We start from the raw sequence: 17,675 nt of genomic DNA, 5'->3' as shown, positions 1-17,675 counted from the left end.
AGCTTGAAATTGTTACTTCTCATGGGTGATTAGCTCAGAAGTTATCATTTCCAAAAGGGGGAAAAGTTTCCTACCTTTGACACTCAGCCCAGTAATTCCCTAAGCAAAGGGAAGGCAAAAGGTTAGTAGGACTAAAGTACTATCTTTCATCTTCCCATACTCCTGACTTCACTGTAGTAGAATCAATCGTTCACCCACCTTACCCAAATGTTGGTCTGGACTCTATACCAAGAGAAATGAGCAAACCCTAACCAACTCCTCTGGGGCCTCAAAAAATGTGAGATTTTCACTCATTGACTCATAGAAAAGTGGAAGAAATCAGTTAAAACAATCGGTTGGTGGATTCTCATTTCAAACAACCAATTAGAGTTTAAAAAACTCATCAAAAACAACCTGGTTGTCTGAAATGACCATAAGGTATGACGACATTTCAGGATCATATCGAGAGCATCTCAGGCAACGTTATTGTAAGGAAACATGAAACATGGAGAGTATTCTATAAAGAGAAAATGACTTATAGATGTTCTCTGACAGGGAGAAAGCAGATAGTAAAGCAATGAGCAGACGGAACACACATACTCTGTACAAGAGTTAAACCTGGGGGATATAAGAGGAGAAGCGTGGGAGGTAGGGCAGTGCTGGGAGAGAGAGAGGTAAGTCAGCTCCCAGACACTGAATACTGAAAACCCTCTCTTTTCCAGGGTTATACAACAGCCTGTGCTGCTACTTGTCCAGGGAAAGTGACTCCGTGGTTATGTCTGTTGGGTGAGTAAGAGATTTTACTGTAGGTAGGAGGGGTCCCGCCACATGTGAGAGGGAACAATTTGATAGGCAGGTGTTCTGCGAAGCAGAAAGAGGAAGAAGGAGGGCCTGTAACTATTTTCAGATATTATAGAATCATAGACTTTTAGAGATGGAAAAGATCTAAGAGGCAATTAAAACCAATCATCATCAAAAAAGGAACCCTAACTACACGGAGTCTTCTGCATGGAGGGGTGTGCCACCCATCAATTTCTGATCTTTTTTGATAACACTGTTAGGAAGTTTTTCTTGATCTCAAGTCTAAATTGACCTCTTCAACTTCCACCCATTAGTATTACTTCTGTCCTTTGGGATTAAACAGGAAACACTGAACCTCTTTTCCATATGACCGTCTTTCAAATGATTAAAGACAGCAACCGCGTCTTCCTAGAGTCTTCTCCTTGCTAAACATTCCAAGTTCCTTCAGCTAATCCTCATGAGAAATAGGCTCAAGGTCCATCACCATCTTGGTCACTCTCCTTTGGACACTGTACAGTTTATTGATTATCTCCCTATGCAGTGGCTCCTATGTTGTGGGTTTTTTTGGCTGCTATAACACCCTGTCACTGTAACACATATTGAGCTTACCATACACGAAAACCTTCACATCGTTTTCAGACAAGCTGCTATTTGGCCATGGCTTCACCATGTTGTACTTTTTCTTTAGTGTAAAAATTATCTAAATAGTTGTTTGTATTTGGTTATTTACCTTTATTTTTATTTTTTTTTAAGCAATTGGGGTTAAGTAACTTGCTCAAGGTTACACGGCCAGTTATTTCTGGGTAGGTGCTAAGTGTCTGAGCCTGGATTTGATCCCAGGTCATCCCGACTCTGGGGCTGGTGCTCTTACTTGCTGTGCTACCTGGTTGCCCCTATTTACCTTTATTTTTAAAATCCTGAACATAAAAAATGCCAGATAAAACAAGAACTGGCAAAAACAAAATATAACAAGAAAAATAATTATACATGGAACTGTGAATCTCTTACAACATAGCTTATTTTCCTTGTAAGTATAACATAAATTCCACATGTAACCTTTTTTAAAAAATCAGTTTTCTTTTTTCCTTTTTTCTTTTTAAATTTTAGATTAAAATACTAAAATTTAAATACACAATAAAAGAAAAAATAACATTAGAAACTTATACATTGAAACTTAAAAATACAAAATAAGAAAAGAAAAAAACCATGTCATGTGCACAGTAGGACATAACGGAGGATTAAAAATATATAGCAATAAATTTCCATTTCAAGAAAGCCTATGTAATAAATACTACACATTGTGTTGAGAGCTGTCCATCTTTTCTTTGCTTCCTTGTATGTTTTCTTTTGTTCTCTGCTGTGCACTTTTTACTTTGTTCTTTTTCCCCTTCCTCCTCCCGAGGAAGGCTATAATTAAGCATAGATATATTTATATAGAGATATATGTGTACAAATATGCACATAAATACATATATATACATATAAAAATAAACATATATTTTTCCTAACAAATTCTACTGTTTTTGTTTTTATGTTTGTGCATATCTCTTATTTCCTATCTCTCCTGACTCCTGTACTTTACTTCTACCCCATACCTTGCCCTCTTATTACGTAACCTACCCCCCCTCCAAGGATCCCTCCCTTGTCCTCCCATTCCCATTAATCTAAACACCATTCTATACCCCACCTTTAACATATTCCCTCCCTCTCCCCTCTGGAGATTGCTCCCTTATCCTTTCCCCCCTCTCTATCCCCTTAGTGTTTTATTTCTTTCAGAATTTAGAAGACACACACACACACACACACACACACACACACATATATATGTATGTATGTATGTTGTTCCCTCTTGAATTCATTCCTGATAAAAGTAGGTTTCCAGAACTAACAGCTCTCCTCTGCCATCTAATTCCTCTGTGTTGGTTCTTCCTTTCATACCTCATTTGTATAAGGTAATTACTCTTTTTAGTTATTCCTAAATGGTTTTGCTTTATAAAGTCATATCATACTCAGGTCTACCCCAATCTTTCTTATGAACTATGCAATTACTAATTACAATCTTGGACATATGTTTTACCTTTTACATACATAAAAGGTAAAGAGTCTGTTCTTATTGAGTCCCTTGTAAGTAGTCTTTGGCATGTACCTTATTTTTCTCTTGGCTCTTGTGTGTCAAATGTACTAAGTTCAAGTTTTTTTTTCTTTTTTTTTTAACAAAAAAAAATTTTTAAAACAAAATCCTGAAAGTCTGACAATTCATTAAATATCCTTTGTTTTTCATTCAGAATTATGCTTAGCTTTTCTGGGTATGATATTTTTGGCCAGAACCCCAGTTCTTTTGCTCTTCAATATATAGTGTTCCTTGGGGCAGCCAGGTGGCTCAGCGAGTAAGAGCACCGGCCCTAGTGTCAGGATGACCTAGGGATCAAATCCGGGCTCAGATACTTAGCACCCACCCAGAAACACCTGGCCATGTAACCGTGAGCAAGTTAATTAACCCTGATTGCTTAAAAAAAAAAAATATATATATATATAGTGTTCCAAGGCCTGTTGTCTTTTAGTATCACTACTGCTAGATCTTGTGTGATTCTAATTGTGGCATAACCATATTTAAATTGGCTTTTTCTTGTTCATAATATTTTATCCTTGAGCTTGGAGTTTTGGAATTTGACTGTAATATTCTTGTGGTTTTCCTGGTAGGATCTCTTTCAGGTGGTAATCAGTGGATTTTTTTCCATTTCTACTTTCCTCTCTTGTTCTAATGCTTCAGGACAATTCAATTATTTCTTGTATTATTGTATCAATCTTTTTTTTTAATCATATCTTTGAGCTAGTCTGATTCTTATGTTTTCTTTTCTTGATCTGTTCTCCAGATTAGTTGTTTTTCTTATGAGATTTTCACATTCTCTCCTATTTTTCACTCTTTATATTTTGTTTTATTATTTCTTGATCTCTTATAACTTTGCTGGCTTCCCCTTATCCAATTCTGATTTTCAAGGAGTTGTTTTCTTTCTTATGATTCAGGATCTCCTTTTCTAATTGACTTTCTTTTCATAATCTTGTTGTTTTTCTTGGATTGTTCTTTTTCTTTTTTTCATTTTAGTTTTTCCTCAATCTCTTTCATTTGATTTTTAAAGTCTTTTAAAAGTTCTATGAATTATTTTGGGGCAGGTGACCATTTGATGTTACTCTTTTGGGCAGAAGAGGATTTCTTTGCTTCAGTATCCTTCTCTGAAGATGAACCCTGGTCTTCTCCATTTCCACAGTAACTCTCTAAGGTTGGATTCTTTCTCCTCTGCCCATGCATTTAAAAAAATTGTGGTAACTTAGTTTTTTTAATTACCTCTAGTCCTGGGGTATGGGGGATGGTGCCTCTGGCCTCAAATCCTCCTTCAGTTCTCCCCTCTGAACTTGAACCCAAACCAAGACCTCAAACCTCCTGTAAGTGCCCGCAGTTAGCAGCATCCCTACCCCAATGTTTCTACACTCACTGGGCATGTGCTGGTTCCTTCTCACCCCTGAAGTGTCTCTTCAGCGCATCTGGGTCTGGCATTCTTATCAGCAAAGGTTCCCTCAATCTTTCCAGTTTAGACATCCAACTCCCCTCACTGTCTCAGGGGTAAAAGTTCCTGTGGCTGGGGCTGGGGCCCAACTCAGCTAGGCCCAGGGCTTGCTGCTTGCTTTTTAAGTGGACCTAGGACCAAGCCTGAAGGTGTTTACTCTTCACAGGGACCAAACTTCATCCTGGGATTTTTCTTCAGATCTTCCCAGATTGTTAACCCCTGTTATGTCTCTACCCTTATTTATTTTTACTATTCTCTGTCTTTTCTAAGGCACTATTTTATCTTTTTCATGGGGGAAAATCTTGAGAGCTTAGAATTTTCAGACCTACTCTGCCTGTCTTCCCAGAATCCCTTCCTATCTTATTTTTTCAGTTCCAAAGTTCAAAATTCCATAAAATCAAAGCCAAGAACAAATATGTGTGTATGTATACAATACACATATATGTATATGTATGTATATATACATATATATGTATAGTTAAGGAAAACAAATTTTTGCATTAGTTTTGCCCACTCTCCCCCCAAAAATAAAAAAAATGCTTTAATCATCACTCTGAATCTAAAAACTTTCTATCTGGAGGTGGATAACACGTTTCTTTATGAGTCATTAGGATTTGTGTTTGATCATTGTGTGAGCAATCTTTCGAAGTTGTTTATCTTTATAATATAGATATTATTGTAGATATTGTTCTCCTGGTTCTCATTTCATTTTGGATCAGTTGATACAAATCTTCCAAAGTTTTTCTGAAAGTGTTCCCTTCATCATACATCACAATAGTATTACATCCCTTTCATATATAATAACTTGTTTGACTATTCCTCAAGTGATGGGCAATTCCCCAGTTTTCAATTCTTTGCTACCACAAAAAGAACTGCTATAAATATTTTTTATACATATGGTTCCTTTTCCTTTTGTTTCTTTGGGATTTGGACCTAGTGGTGGTATTGCTGGGTAAAAAGGTATGCATAGTTGTTTTTTGTTATTCTTGTTGTAGCTTTTTAAAAGCCCTTTAGGTATAGTTCTAAATTGTTCTCCAGAATGTTTGGATTAATTTACAAATCCAAAGGGCATTAATGTAACTATTTTTCCAGTTATCCTCCAGCATTTGTCATTTTCTTTTTCTGTCATCTTAGCCAATCTCACAGGTGTGAGGGGTTACCTCAGAGTTGTTTTAGTTTACATTTTTCAAATGAGTATTTTTGATCATTTTTATATGACTATTGAGAGATTTTATGTCTTCTTCTGAGAACTACCTGTTCATATCTTTTAATCATTTGCCAATTGGGAATGGCTCTTATTTTTATAAATTTGGCTTAGTTTCCTATATAATTGAGAAATGAGACCTTTATCAGAAGAAACTTGCTGTAAATGTTTTCCTCCCAGTTTCCTGCTTTCCTTCTAAACTTGGCTGCATTGATTTTGCTTGTGTAAAACCTTTTAAAATTTAGCAGAATAAAAATTATCTATCTTACTTCTCATGAATCTTTCTCTGATATCTTGTTTGGTCACAAATTATTGCCCTATCCATAGATCCAACAGGTAATTTTTTGTATGCTCTACTAACATGTTTATGATATCACTATTTATCTCTAAACCATGTAGTTCTGTTGAGCTTATTTTGATGCATGGTGTGAGATATTGATTTTTGCCCAGTTTCTATCATACTGCTTTCCATTTTTCCCTGCAGTTTTTGTTCAATAGTTAGTTTTTGCCTAAATAGCTAGTATCTTAGGGTTATCAAACATTAGGTTAATGTGCTCATTTGCTTCTATGTATTGTGTACCTAATCTATTCCATTAATTAATCACTCTTTTACTTATCCAGTACCAAATTGCTGTCCAAATTGCATTTTTTCTTGAGTCTTTGCTTGTAGATTTTTTAATGTCATTTTCTTCTTCTGAGTTTGTGTCTTGAGTTTCCCTATTACCATGGTAGTGTTTTATCATCAGATTATTTTTTTGGTTGTCTATTCATTTCTCCAGCCTACTTCTTGACTTTGAACTTTTTGTTAGTGTTGAGCTTTGCTCACCGCTGCAGGGGGATGACTTATCTGAGCTGATTTTTATGATCTTCTGCTGCTTTCACAGCTCATCTGGGAGCCAGTCATTTTTTGGTTTCTTCCAAAGTCTTATCCAAAGAGGTTTACTGCCTTCCTGGTCTGTACTATGTCCTTACACAGGTAGGACCCCTGCTCCCTGGTGACCACAAGTGCTCCTTCTTACCTTATAACTGGATAAAGGCACTATGAAGCTAACAAATAAACCTGATTCTGTACCATGTGCTATTACAGGGAACCCCCAGAATCTTTTTCTGACCAGGTGTTAAGTCCTCTTACTGACCCTGGATATTGCCACTGCCACAGTTTAGTATTACATCCACCATAGGTGTCACTTCTGCTGTGCTATGCTCCTAGCCAGTCTCTACCCTAACATCTGCAAACTTCTCTTTTTGCTTCCTAAGTTGCCCTAGGCTAGAAAAATGATGTGCTATGACTAACTTAGCACTTGGGTTGATGTTTTCTCTGGTGGTTTTATAGAAAAGGAAGGTTTGAAAGTTGTGAACTTTCACTCCGTCATCTTGAGTCAGTCCTATTAACAGTTTTTGTTGAATAGTGAGTTCTTGTCCCAACAGCTGAGATCTTTGAGTTTATCAAATACTAGGTTATTATGCTCTTTTGTTTCTATCATATAATTAATTGGTTCCACTGATTATATTTCTCAATCAGTACCAAATTGTTTTGATGTTTAAGGCTTTGTAGTATAGTTTGAAATCTGGTACTGCTCGGCCTTTCTTCTCACATTTTTTTCATTAATTCCCTTGATATTCTTGTCCTTTTGTTCCTCCAGATGAATCATGATTCCTTTCTAGCACTATAATGTAGTCTTTTAGTAGTTTGAATGTTATGGCACTGAATAAGTAATTCAAGTTGGGTAATATTATCATTTTTAAGCAATTAATATTTCTCCACTTATTGAGACCTGTCTTTATTTGTGTAAAGAGGGTTTTGTAGTTTTGGTCAGATAGTTCGTGTGTGTGTCTTGGAAGGTAGAATCCCAAGCATTTTATTCACTCCATAATTATTTTAAATAAAATTTCTCTATGTCTTCCTACTGAATTTTATTGTCAATATACAGAATTGCAGATGGTTTGTGTGGGCTTATATTATATTCTGTAATTTTACTGAAGTTTTTCATCCTTCCAATTAGCCTTTTAGTTGACTGTCTAAAGTTCTCTAAACTAAACTAGCATGTCATCTACGAAAAGTGAGTTTTGTTTCCTCTTTGACTACGCTTATTCCTTTAATTTCTTTTTCTTATTGCTACATAACATTTCTAGCACTGTAATGCTGTAGCAGCAAGCACCCCAGTGTTCCCAGGGTGGCTGGCAACACAGTTTCTTGGATCTGCTTTGATAAAGGAAAGCAACTCAAAATGGGTTAACAAGCTTACTTTAATCAGTCAAACATATATCGTTTACCTCATTCAGGGGAAAAAGGTCAGCACCCCGAACTTCAGAGTATACAGACAGAATTATCAAGACAGAGAAACAGATCAAATGGACAGGTTTCCAAACTGTCCAATCATTACATCCATACCAAATCAACATCTGGGTTTTTCAAAGCTGGGGGGCTCTCAACAATGGCTTCCGAGACTCTCATCTGATCAAATCACAGAACACTTCTCAAAGTGAGCCCCAAAGCAAAGCCTCACATCAGGGTTTATATAGCCTTCTCCTGGCTCAGAGAATGTAACAACCTTCTGGACCCACTGGCCAATCAAAAAGTATCTCCTGAAAAACAAGCCTCCCACCCCAGGCTCCAGGGGCACTTTAGCCTGGGGGCAGGGAAGATCTTTAAATTTGCATTTCCATTACAAATGCCAAGCAAAGACAACTTCCCAAGGTTCAAAATACCACCATAGGTGCTCTCCATTTTATTCAGTAAAAAATTAAGAACAGAGAAAATCAAAATATAGCATCATTCAAAATACAGCATTCACCAAATATAATTAAATAATCTCCAAGTACTACTCCACCCCTGGACATTATAATTCATTTAGTCAATCCCAAAGACCCTCTTCTAAGTACTACTCCACACCTAGGCTGTACATTCATTTAGTCAACCACAAAGCCCCTCTTCTCAAATGGAGATTAGTTTCCAATCATAAGTAAAGTAGATTCATTTGTTTAGTCACAGAGCACAGAAAAGTCAAAAGTTCCCCACCCTTGGATCACAATTGAATCTACCCGAGAGTTACAACAAGCTTAAGCACAGCATTTAATACCCAAAGAGAGATCTTTTCTTCATCTTGATCAGAGGCAAGTTCTCAGCAATCTTTTTTCCTGGGGAGACAAAGCTTAGCAAGGCCACAAGATACATTGCCAGTCTCTTCATTAATTCATTCTCTGTCTGCAGAACAGTCCTAGGACCCCTCAAAACATTAGCAAAACCCTCTTTCAGGACTTCTGTAAACATACAACAAGAAAATCCTTCAGGGCTTCTGAACCAACAGCAAGGTTCCAGAGCCTCTGCAACAACAGGACTGTCCTTCACCAGTGGACAGAATTCACTCTCTGCCTGCAGAACAGTCTCAGGAACTCTGAACCAACAGCAAGGTTCCATCACCTCTGCAACAACAGGACTGTCTTTCATCAGTGAACAAATCTGGCAAAACAACATCAAAACAGACAGACAAAGTACCAGCATAACAGCCATATCTCCTCAGTCCTTGGCAGCTCTGGGTGGCAGCTCTCAAAAGTCCTGGGCAATTCAAACTGGCCCTCAGCAATCCTCTCCATCTCTCTCTGCCTCCAAGATGCTGCTTCCAAAAAGTTCTTCCAGGGTGCCTGCCAACACAGGTTCTTAGATCTGCTTTGCTAAAGTAAAGCAACTCAAAATTGGTTAACAAGCTTAATCAGTCAAATATATATTGTTTACCTAGTTCAGGGGAAAAAGGCCAGCACCCCGAACTTCAGAGTATACAGACAGAATTGTCAAGACAGAGAAACAGATCAAGTAGACAGATTTCCAAATTGTCCAACCATTACATCCATACCAAATCAACATCTGGGTTTTTCAAAGCCAGGGGGCTCTCAACAACGGCTTCTCAGAGTCTCATCTGATCAAATCATAGAACACTTCTCAAAGTGAGCCCCAAAGCAAAGCCTCACATCTGGGATTATATAGCCTTCTCCTGGGTCAGAGAATGTAACCACCCTCTTGACCCACTGCCCAATCACACAGCATCAAGGTGTGGGCATTCCTGAAAACCAAGCCTCCTGCCACAGGCTCCATGTGACCACATTCAGCCTATTAGGAGGTAGAGTATATTTTCAAATCAAGGAAGGTTCTCAGAGTCTCTTAAGCCTATCAAAGGCCTAGGGGCAGGGAAGATCTTTAAATTTGCATTTCCATTACAAGCACATGGTTTTTGTTGAGTCATTTTTAGCTGTTCAAGCACTATACTGAATAGTAATGGTAATAATGAACGATGTTGCCTTCTTATTGGAAAGGTTCTGAACTTATGTTTCTGGATGTTGATTTTAGATTGATACTACTTATTGTTTTAAGGAAAATTCCATTTATTTTTTGTTCAAATGCTTTATTAACTTATGATTTACAACATTCATTTCTGCCAGATTTTGAGTTACAAATTTTCTCCTCATTTTCCCCCTACCCACTGCCCCAAAATAGCAGTCCCACAAGATATCCCCTCCTCCAATCTGCTCTCTCCCATATTTTCTCCCATACCCCTTTCGACTTTTCCAGTGGATCTCTATGCCCCAGTGCCTGTATATCTTATTTCCCAATTACATGTAAAATAGTGTGTATGTGTGTGTGTGTATTTGAATATTTGATTTTAAAACTTTGAATTCCAGATTCATTCCCTTCCTCCCTTGTCACCCACCCTTACTGGGAAGATAAGCAGTTCAGTATAGGTTGTACATGTGTGTCTAATGCAAAACAATAACATACTAGATATTTCCCTCCCTCCTATCCCACCTCCAACTTGTTCTATTCTCTACTTTGATCCTGTCCCTTTTTAAAAGTGGGTGCTTCCAACTCCCTCCCCCCCAGCCTACTCTCCCTTCCATCATACCCCCTCTCATCCCCTTCCCTCCCTACTCTCCTAGAGGGTGAGATACCCTATTTAGTGTGTATTTCATTCCCTCTTCAAGCCAAATTCAACAGGAATAAGGTTGACCCATTCCCTTTTGCCTTCCTATTCTTCCCCTCCATTGTAACCATTTTCCCTTGCCTCTTCTATATGAGATAGTTTACCCCATTCTGTCTCTCCCCATCTCCTCTCATTATATTCCTTTCTCACCTCTTAATTTCACCTTTTAAGTATCATCCCTTCCTGTTAAATTGGTCCTGTGCCCTCTATCTATGTATACCTGTAAACATATATACACACATTCACATATTCATATATAAACATATATATTTCTAGTCCCTTCAACTACTGAGAAAAGTTTCATCAGTTACAATTATTGTTTTTCCATGTAGGAATGTTAATAGTTCAACTTTGAAAAGTTCCTTATGATTTCTTTTCCCTGTTTACCTTCTCATGCTTCTCTTGCTTCTGGTATCTAAATGTCAAATTTTCTATTCAACTCTGGTTTTTTCAGCAAGAATGCTTGAAAGTCCTCTATTCCACTGAATGACAATATTTTCCCCTGAAACATGATACTCAGTTTTGCTGGGTAGGTGACTCTTGGTTTTAATCCCAGCTCCTTTGACCTCCAGAATATCATATTCAAAGCCCTTCGATCCCTAAGTGTAGAAGCTGCCAGATCATGGGTTATCCTGATTGTGTTTCCACAATATTCAAATTGTTTTTTCCTGGCTGCTTGTAATATTCTCTCCTTAATCAGGGAATTCTGGAACCTGGCTATAATATTCCTAGGAGTTTTCCTTTTGGGATCTTTTTCAGGAGGTGATCGGTGGATTCTTTCAACCTCTATTTTGCCCTCTGGTTCTAAAACATCAGGGCAGTTTTCTTTGAGAACTTCCTGGAGGATGATTTCTAGGTTCTTACTTTGATCATGGCTTTCAGGTAGTCCAATAATTTTTAAATTATCTCTCCTGGATCTATTTTCCAGGTCAGTGGTTTTTCTCATGAGATATTTCACATTGCCTTCTATTCTTTCATTTGTTTGGATCTATTTAAAAGCATCTTGATTTCTCATAAAATCATTAGCTTCCATTTGCTCCAATCTAATTCTGAAGCAATGATTCTCTTCAGTGAGCTTTTGAGATTCTTTTTCCATCTGGCAAATTTGGCTTTTTAAGGCATTCTTCTCCTCATTGCCTTTTTGAGCCTCTTTTGCCATTTGAGCTAGTCTATTTTTTAAGGTATTATTTTACTCAGTCAGTCTGTTGACTCTCATTTCATAATTTTCTTGCATTGTTCTCATTTCTCTTCCCAATTTTTCCTCCACTTCTCTTATCTGCTTCTTAAGGTCCTCTATGGCCTGTAACCAGCTCGTATTTTCCTTTGAAGGTTTTAGTGCAGGAGTTCTGACTTCACTGTCTTCCTCCTGTTCCATGCTTTGCTCCTTTTTGTCCCCCAAATAGGAGTCTAATGTTGGAATCTTCTGTCTGCTTTGTTTCCTTTGCCTGATCATGTCGCCCCTCAGTCACTTGACCCCTGGGCTTTTTGCCACAGTAGGACTCTGCCACCAGACAGGGGAGCTTTCATCCCAAATGCTGGGTTTTTCTCAGCTGCCAGAGGTATTAGATGAGTCCCATCTCTGAGGTCTCCACACGTTCTGGAAAGCTGGACACACACCCCAGGACCTCCACCCTTGACTGCAATCCAGATCAGTTCCAAGCAGGTTAAAGCAAGAGTGATTACCCCTCAGACTGGTGCTTGGTCCCCCTACACTCTGCAGGCCAGGAGCTGAAGCTGCCACGTGGCTGCTGGCTGGCTGTGCTGGTGTCTCAGAGGCTTTTCACCCCGGGGACAAAAGCCATGGACTCCCACTTACTGGGTCCCAAAGTCTAGACTGAATTGACCTCTCAGTTTGTCCTTTGCATCTATGTGTTGATAAATCTGGAAACGGCCACAGCTGCTGCTGATCTGGAGTCCTTCTGGCTGGTGGTTGGTCAGGCCTGCCTTGGGGCTAAAGCCTTGGCGTGGGGTTGGGCTCAGCTCCCAGAGTGCTGTGCTGGTCAATTCCTACTGGGCTGTCCTCAATGGGAGGTTAGCTTCTCTGTGTCATTTTGTGGGTTTTGCAGCTCCAAAGTTTGTTTAGAGTCCCCTTTTAGGGTCCATGTGGATTGTGGAAGGTGGAAGCCGGAGCACCGGGGAGGTCCTGCTTCTATTCTACCATCTTGACCCTGCCCAAAAGTTCCATTTATTAATACACTTTCTTATGCTTGTAACATTCATGTTTTTAACAGGAAAGGGTATTGCAGTTTAGATAACATGACCTTATCTGTGTCATAGAAGGAATTGCATAAGATCCCTTTTTTTCTAATTTTTGAATAATTTATGTAGTATTAGAATTAAATCCAAATAATTTCTAGGCCAGTTATTTTTGCTTAAGAAGATACTTTATATTTTTATATTTTTCTTGGCTTCTGACTTTTAAAAAACATTTCTTTGTTGTCTTATGGTATCATTGGCTTCTATTTGGTCAATTCCAATTTTTAGATGGTTTTTTGCTTGGGCAAGTTTTTCTACTTTTTGTGCCAAAAGCTGTTAATTCCATTTCCTATTCTTTCTTCCATAAAAGGCAGCCAGTGGCTCAGTAGAGTGCTAGACCTGAAATGAGGAAGATTTAAGTTCAAATTTAGCCTCAGACACTTCCTGGGGAAGTGGGAAAGTCACTTAACCTCTGATTGCCTGACAAAAAGGATCCACCGGAGGAGGAAATGGCAAACTATTCCACTATCTTTGCCAAGAAAACCTCAAATGAGGTCATGAAAGGCCAGTCACAGTTGAAGTTACTGAACAAAAATTCTTTCTTCCAGAACTTTCATTTCTTTTCCCAGTTTTACCTCTAACTCTCTCATTTCACTCACAAAAACACTTTTCTACTTTTGCTTCACCTCTTCTGGGAATTCTAGTTGAATCTGTGTTTAAAATGCTTTTCTTTGAAGCTTTGCTTATAGATGTTTTAGAGTCTTTCTCTACTTTTTGGGTTTTTGTTTTCAGTGTCTGTCATGATATTGTTCTGGTGGGATTTTTTTTTTTTTGTTTACTATTCTTCCAGTCCACTTCCTGAACTCAGTCCTGATGTTAGGGCTGTTGTTGTTGACCCTTTGCTCTCAAAGAGGACCAATGACATCAGGAGGGTGATGCCTTGACTTGCAAGTGAATTGGATTTAAGTGAGGCAGAACTCTAAAAAGACATCATCCCCACTCTTTCCTCCAGAATCATTGAATTCCAGTGGCAAGACATAGGTCAGGATACCTGATGATGGCTCAAGATGCAGTGGGGGACCATGGCCTTTTTAAGCTAAGGTTTTTCTCAGGTCTCAGTTTTTCGGAGGCGATACCCATTCAATAGTTAAAGGCCAGGTAAGAATTAAGGTAAAAGCATAGTTTGCCTTCCCAAAAGAATCAGTTTGGAAGACCCTTAAGAGTTTCTGATCAGAACGGAAACAATGGCTACTTACACTTACTTTGAGCCATCAAAATCATTGATGCAATTGAGCAAATAAGGATTGGGTTGGGACCTATTATTGGCCAATCAGTGAGAGCCAGAGTGATCTGGGTTTAAAGGCATAGTCAGGTAACTTCATCTGAATCCCAATGAACTTTATCAAAGCCTGGTTTTCCAGAGCTCTGCACTTGTGTAAGGAAGGTCTAGTCAAGTCTTGACATTGCTTTCTTGGAGGTATTGAGTATTGTATTGTTTCAAGATCTCAGGGACTGCTCAGGCTGGGGCCTTGCAAGCTTTAAGCCGTCCCCAAATGGTCTGACTTAGGGTACAGTGTGACTGTTGTTCCCTTACTCTTAAGTTCCTAATCTAGGTTTCGATCTGAACAACAGCATAATATTGCTGGAAAACGGTGTCAGTTCAGTGTAACAGAACTGTAGGTTTCCCTTGGCCTGAAATTCTTGTACTGGTTATTCCTTTGCAGGTTTAAGGGTCGTATTGCTACTGTATGCTTCTAAACCTGCTCCTTTCTCAGTACATTGCTCAGGGTCAGGACCAAAATTTTAGAATATGGCCAAAATAGTACTTGGAGAGAAACTAATATTTTCAAATTCTTTCATGAGTAAAAGAGAGAAAGAACAGATCAATGAATTAGGCAAGCAACTAAAAAAATTCTAGAAAAACAAGAAATTAAATATTTCCAATTAAATACCAAACTCATAATGTGGTGGGAAATAAACAAATGAAATAAAACTTATTTTAATAAGTAAGATAAAGAAAATACCAAAAATCAAAGAGATTGGTGAAATTTAAAGTAAAAAGTAATTGAATTAATAAATAAAACTAGTTATTTTTGGAAAAAAACAATAAAATATATACATTAGCTAACTTGATTTTTAAAAAAGGAAGTCAAATTACTAGTATGAAAAATGAAAAATAAAGATGAATTCACAATGAAGAAGAAATAAAGGAAATTGTTAGGAACTATTTTGCCTAATTATATGTGCCAATAAAACTGATAATCTAAATAAAATGGATGAATATTTATAAAACTGTAAAATTCCAAAATGAACAGAACAAGAAATAGAGGATATAAGCATATCTTAGAAGAAAAAAAACTAAATAAGGTATAAATGAACTTATAAACAAGAAAAAAAATATGAGGCCAGATGAATTTGCAAGTGAATTCAATTTGACAGTTGAAGAACAATTAATTCTAAAAATATGTAAATAGCAGAACAGGGAATCCTATAATATTTCTACTATGATACAAATATGGTCTTGATACCTAAACCCGGGAAAGAAAAAAATTAGAGAAAGAAAACCAAAAACCAATGTCTTTAATGAATATTGATGCAAAATTTTTAAAAAAGAAATTAGAAAAGAGACTACAGCAATATATTATAAAGTTTTTACACTATGACCAGGCTGGACTTATATCAAGAAAGGAGTTCTGCTTTAACATTAGGAAAACTTTAAACATAACTGAACACATTTGTAAGAAGAATAGCAAAAACTATGATTATGTCACCAGATCAAAAAAAGTTACAGTATTATTTCTGTTAAAAACACTAGAAAATATCAGAATAACTAGATCTTTCCTTAATATAAATAGTTTCTATATAAAAACAAGAGTTAGGATTATCTCTACTGGGGATAAATTAGAGGATTTTCCAATAAGTTTGAGGTAAAGCAAGAATGTCCATTATTACCATTACTATTTGATATAGCTCAACAACTAATAGCTATAGTAATAAGAAAAAAAGTGAAGGAATAATCATAGGCAAAGAGGAAACAAAATAATCACTATTTTAAGGGGGTATGACCAAGAAAGGAATTTGTTTTGTTTGATGATACATGTTTGTAACAGGGGTTTATTTTTCTTCCTTTATCATTTGGAGGTGAAGAGGTAGGAGGGAGAGAATGTAGATCTGAAAGCAAAATAAAATTTAATTTTAAAAATGCATGGATAACTGTAGTCCCTCATACCTCCTAAAAGTCTAATGGATTTTTTTATCTTTTCCTTGAATTTGTCCATTTTCCTTTTCTATCCAGGTAGTCTTCAGGATTCTGCAATGAAAATAGCACTTTTGCTTATCATTCCATTGATCTTCATCTAAAAGCTAGGTCCATATCCTGTTTCTGATGCTTCATAGACCTGTTTCCTCATCTCAAAATGAGATAGAATTGGCCTAAATGGCCTCGAAGGTTGCTTCTAGCTCTATATTTATGATTCCAACATCGTAAGCATGCTTTCCACCTTTTTTCTCTAGCTCTGGTTCCCAGATTTCCTCACATAAGTATACTTTCTTAAAATACAGTGCTACTATCCTGTTTCTTTTGAATAAAAGGCATACCCTTCTAGAACCCCATTTCAACCATGAATACCATCCTACAAAGTTGTGATTTTTAAGTCAACACTTCTTTACTTGCCTATTCCCATGGATCAGATACAAGTGGTTCTCATTAATGGGATAGCACACTGAAAAGAACATTTGGATTTGAAGTTATATTGTTTGGCTCTCATATTTCCTAGTTATATGATCTTAATGTGAGGATTCTTAATATTTTTGGGTCATAGACCCTTTAGTTAATTTGGTGAATTTTATTGACCCTTTCTCAGAAAAAAATGTTTTTGAATGCATGAATAATAAACAGAAGATTACAAAGAAAACCAATTACATGAAAATACAGTTATAAAAATATTTTTAAAAAAAGCCCATGGACCCCAGGTTAAGAACTCTTGCTTTATTGTCACTAACTCTCTGGGCCTCATTTTGCTTCTTTGTAAAATGGAGGAGTTGGGAAATCTCTGTGGCTCTTTTAGCTCTGACAATCTATGATTCCTAGGTAGAACAAAACGTTTTTATCCAGGCATTTGAATATACATGAAAGTGATTTTCTGACAAGGTATAATCTCATTTATCTCTTGATTCCTCTTCAGTTACCGCCTGGTTCCTGACCACAAGTACCCCTCTCCATATCATGACTGTGAATCTGCTACAATTTACTTTTTGAGAACCCTGGAAACCTATGGGGTGGATCCCTGTCGGGTCATCCTCTGTGGAGATAGTGCTGGAGGGACAAGTGCAGCTTCTGTTTGCCAAACCCTCGTGACCCACCCAGATCTCCCCAAGATACGAGCTCAGCTTCTGATCTATCCCTATCTCCAGGGATTTAATTTCCAACTGCCTTCAAATCAACAGAACAAAAATGTCCCATTCCTTAGCTGGAACACTCTCACTTCTTGTTTGTTGCGATATTTTGATATCCACCCCTCTTGGGAAACCGCTTTTCTGAATGGTGCTCATGTGCCCCCTGAGATGCGGGAGAAGTCTGAGGAAAGGATAAATGCCTGCAACATACCTAAAAGGTTCAAAGAGAAAGGCTACCAACCAAAGTCACCTGGCCCTTTTAATGAGATGGCTTACTTGGAAACCAAACAAATCTTATGGACAGTGAATTCACCCCTAATTGCCGACGATGATATCATTGCCCAACTCCCAGAGACCCTGCTTGTGAGTTGTGAGTTTGATAGCCTACGGGATCATACACTATTGTACAAGAAGAGGCTGGAGGACCAGGGGGTGCCAGTGAGCTGGCACCACATTGAAGATGGTTTTCATGGAGTGATCCTCAGCTTTAACACAAAGCCCTTTTTCTTCCCTTGCTCCTTAAGAATTCTGAATATTATTATACATTTTATAAAGGATCTGTGA

General features: G+C 37.6%; 1 protein-coding gene across 1 annotated transcript in view; it reads left to right on the top strand.

Annotated features, from left to right (window-relative positions):
• AADACL4 (arylacetamide deacetylase like 4) overlaps nt 1–17,675 on the top strand; it is a 49,399-nt gene extending 31,724 nt beyond the window's left edge. Inside the window, exons 3-4 of the mRNA XM_069078410.1 lie at nt 702–765; nt 16,901–17,675. Coding sequence (XP_068934511.1) covers nt 702–765; nt 16,901–17,675 — 839 coding nt within the window. The remainder of the gene's footprint in view (nt 1–701; nt 766–16,900) is intronic.

This window comes from Petaurus breviceps, unplaced genomic scaffold, assembly GCF_028583685.1.
Source record: "Petaurus breviceps papuanus isolate PSGF00001 unplaced genomic scaffold, PetGlider_PUasm1.0 91041, whole genome shotgun sequence".
NCBI lineage: Eukaryota > Metazoa > Chordata > Mammalia > Diprotodontia > Petauridae > Petaurus > Petaurus breviceps.
The sequence above is the reverse complement of the archived record's forward strand: the minus strand, read 5'-3'. Positions and strand labels throughout refer to the sequence as shown.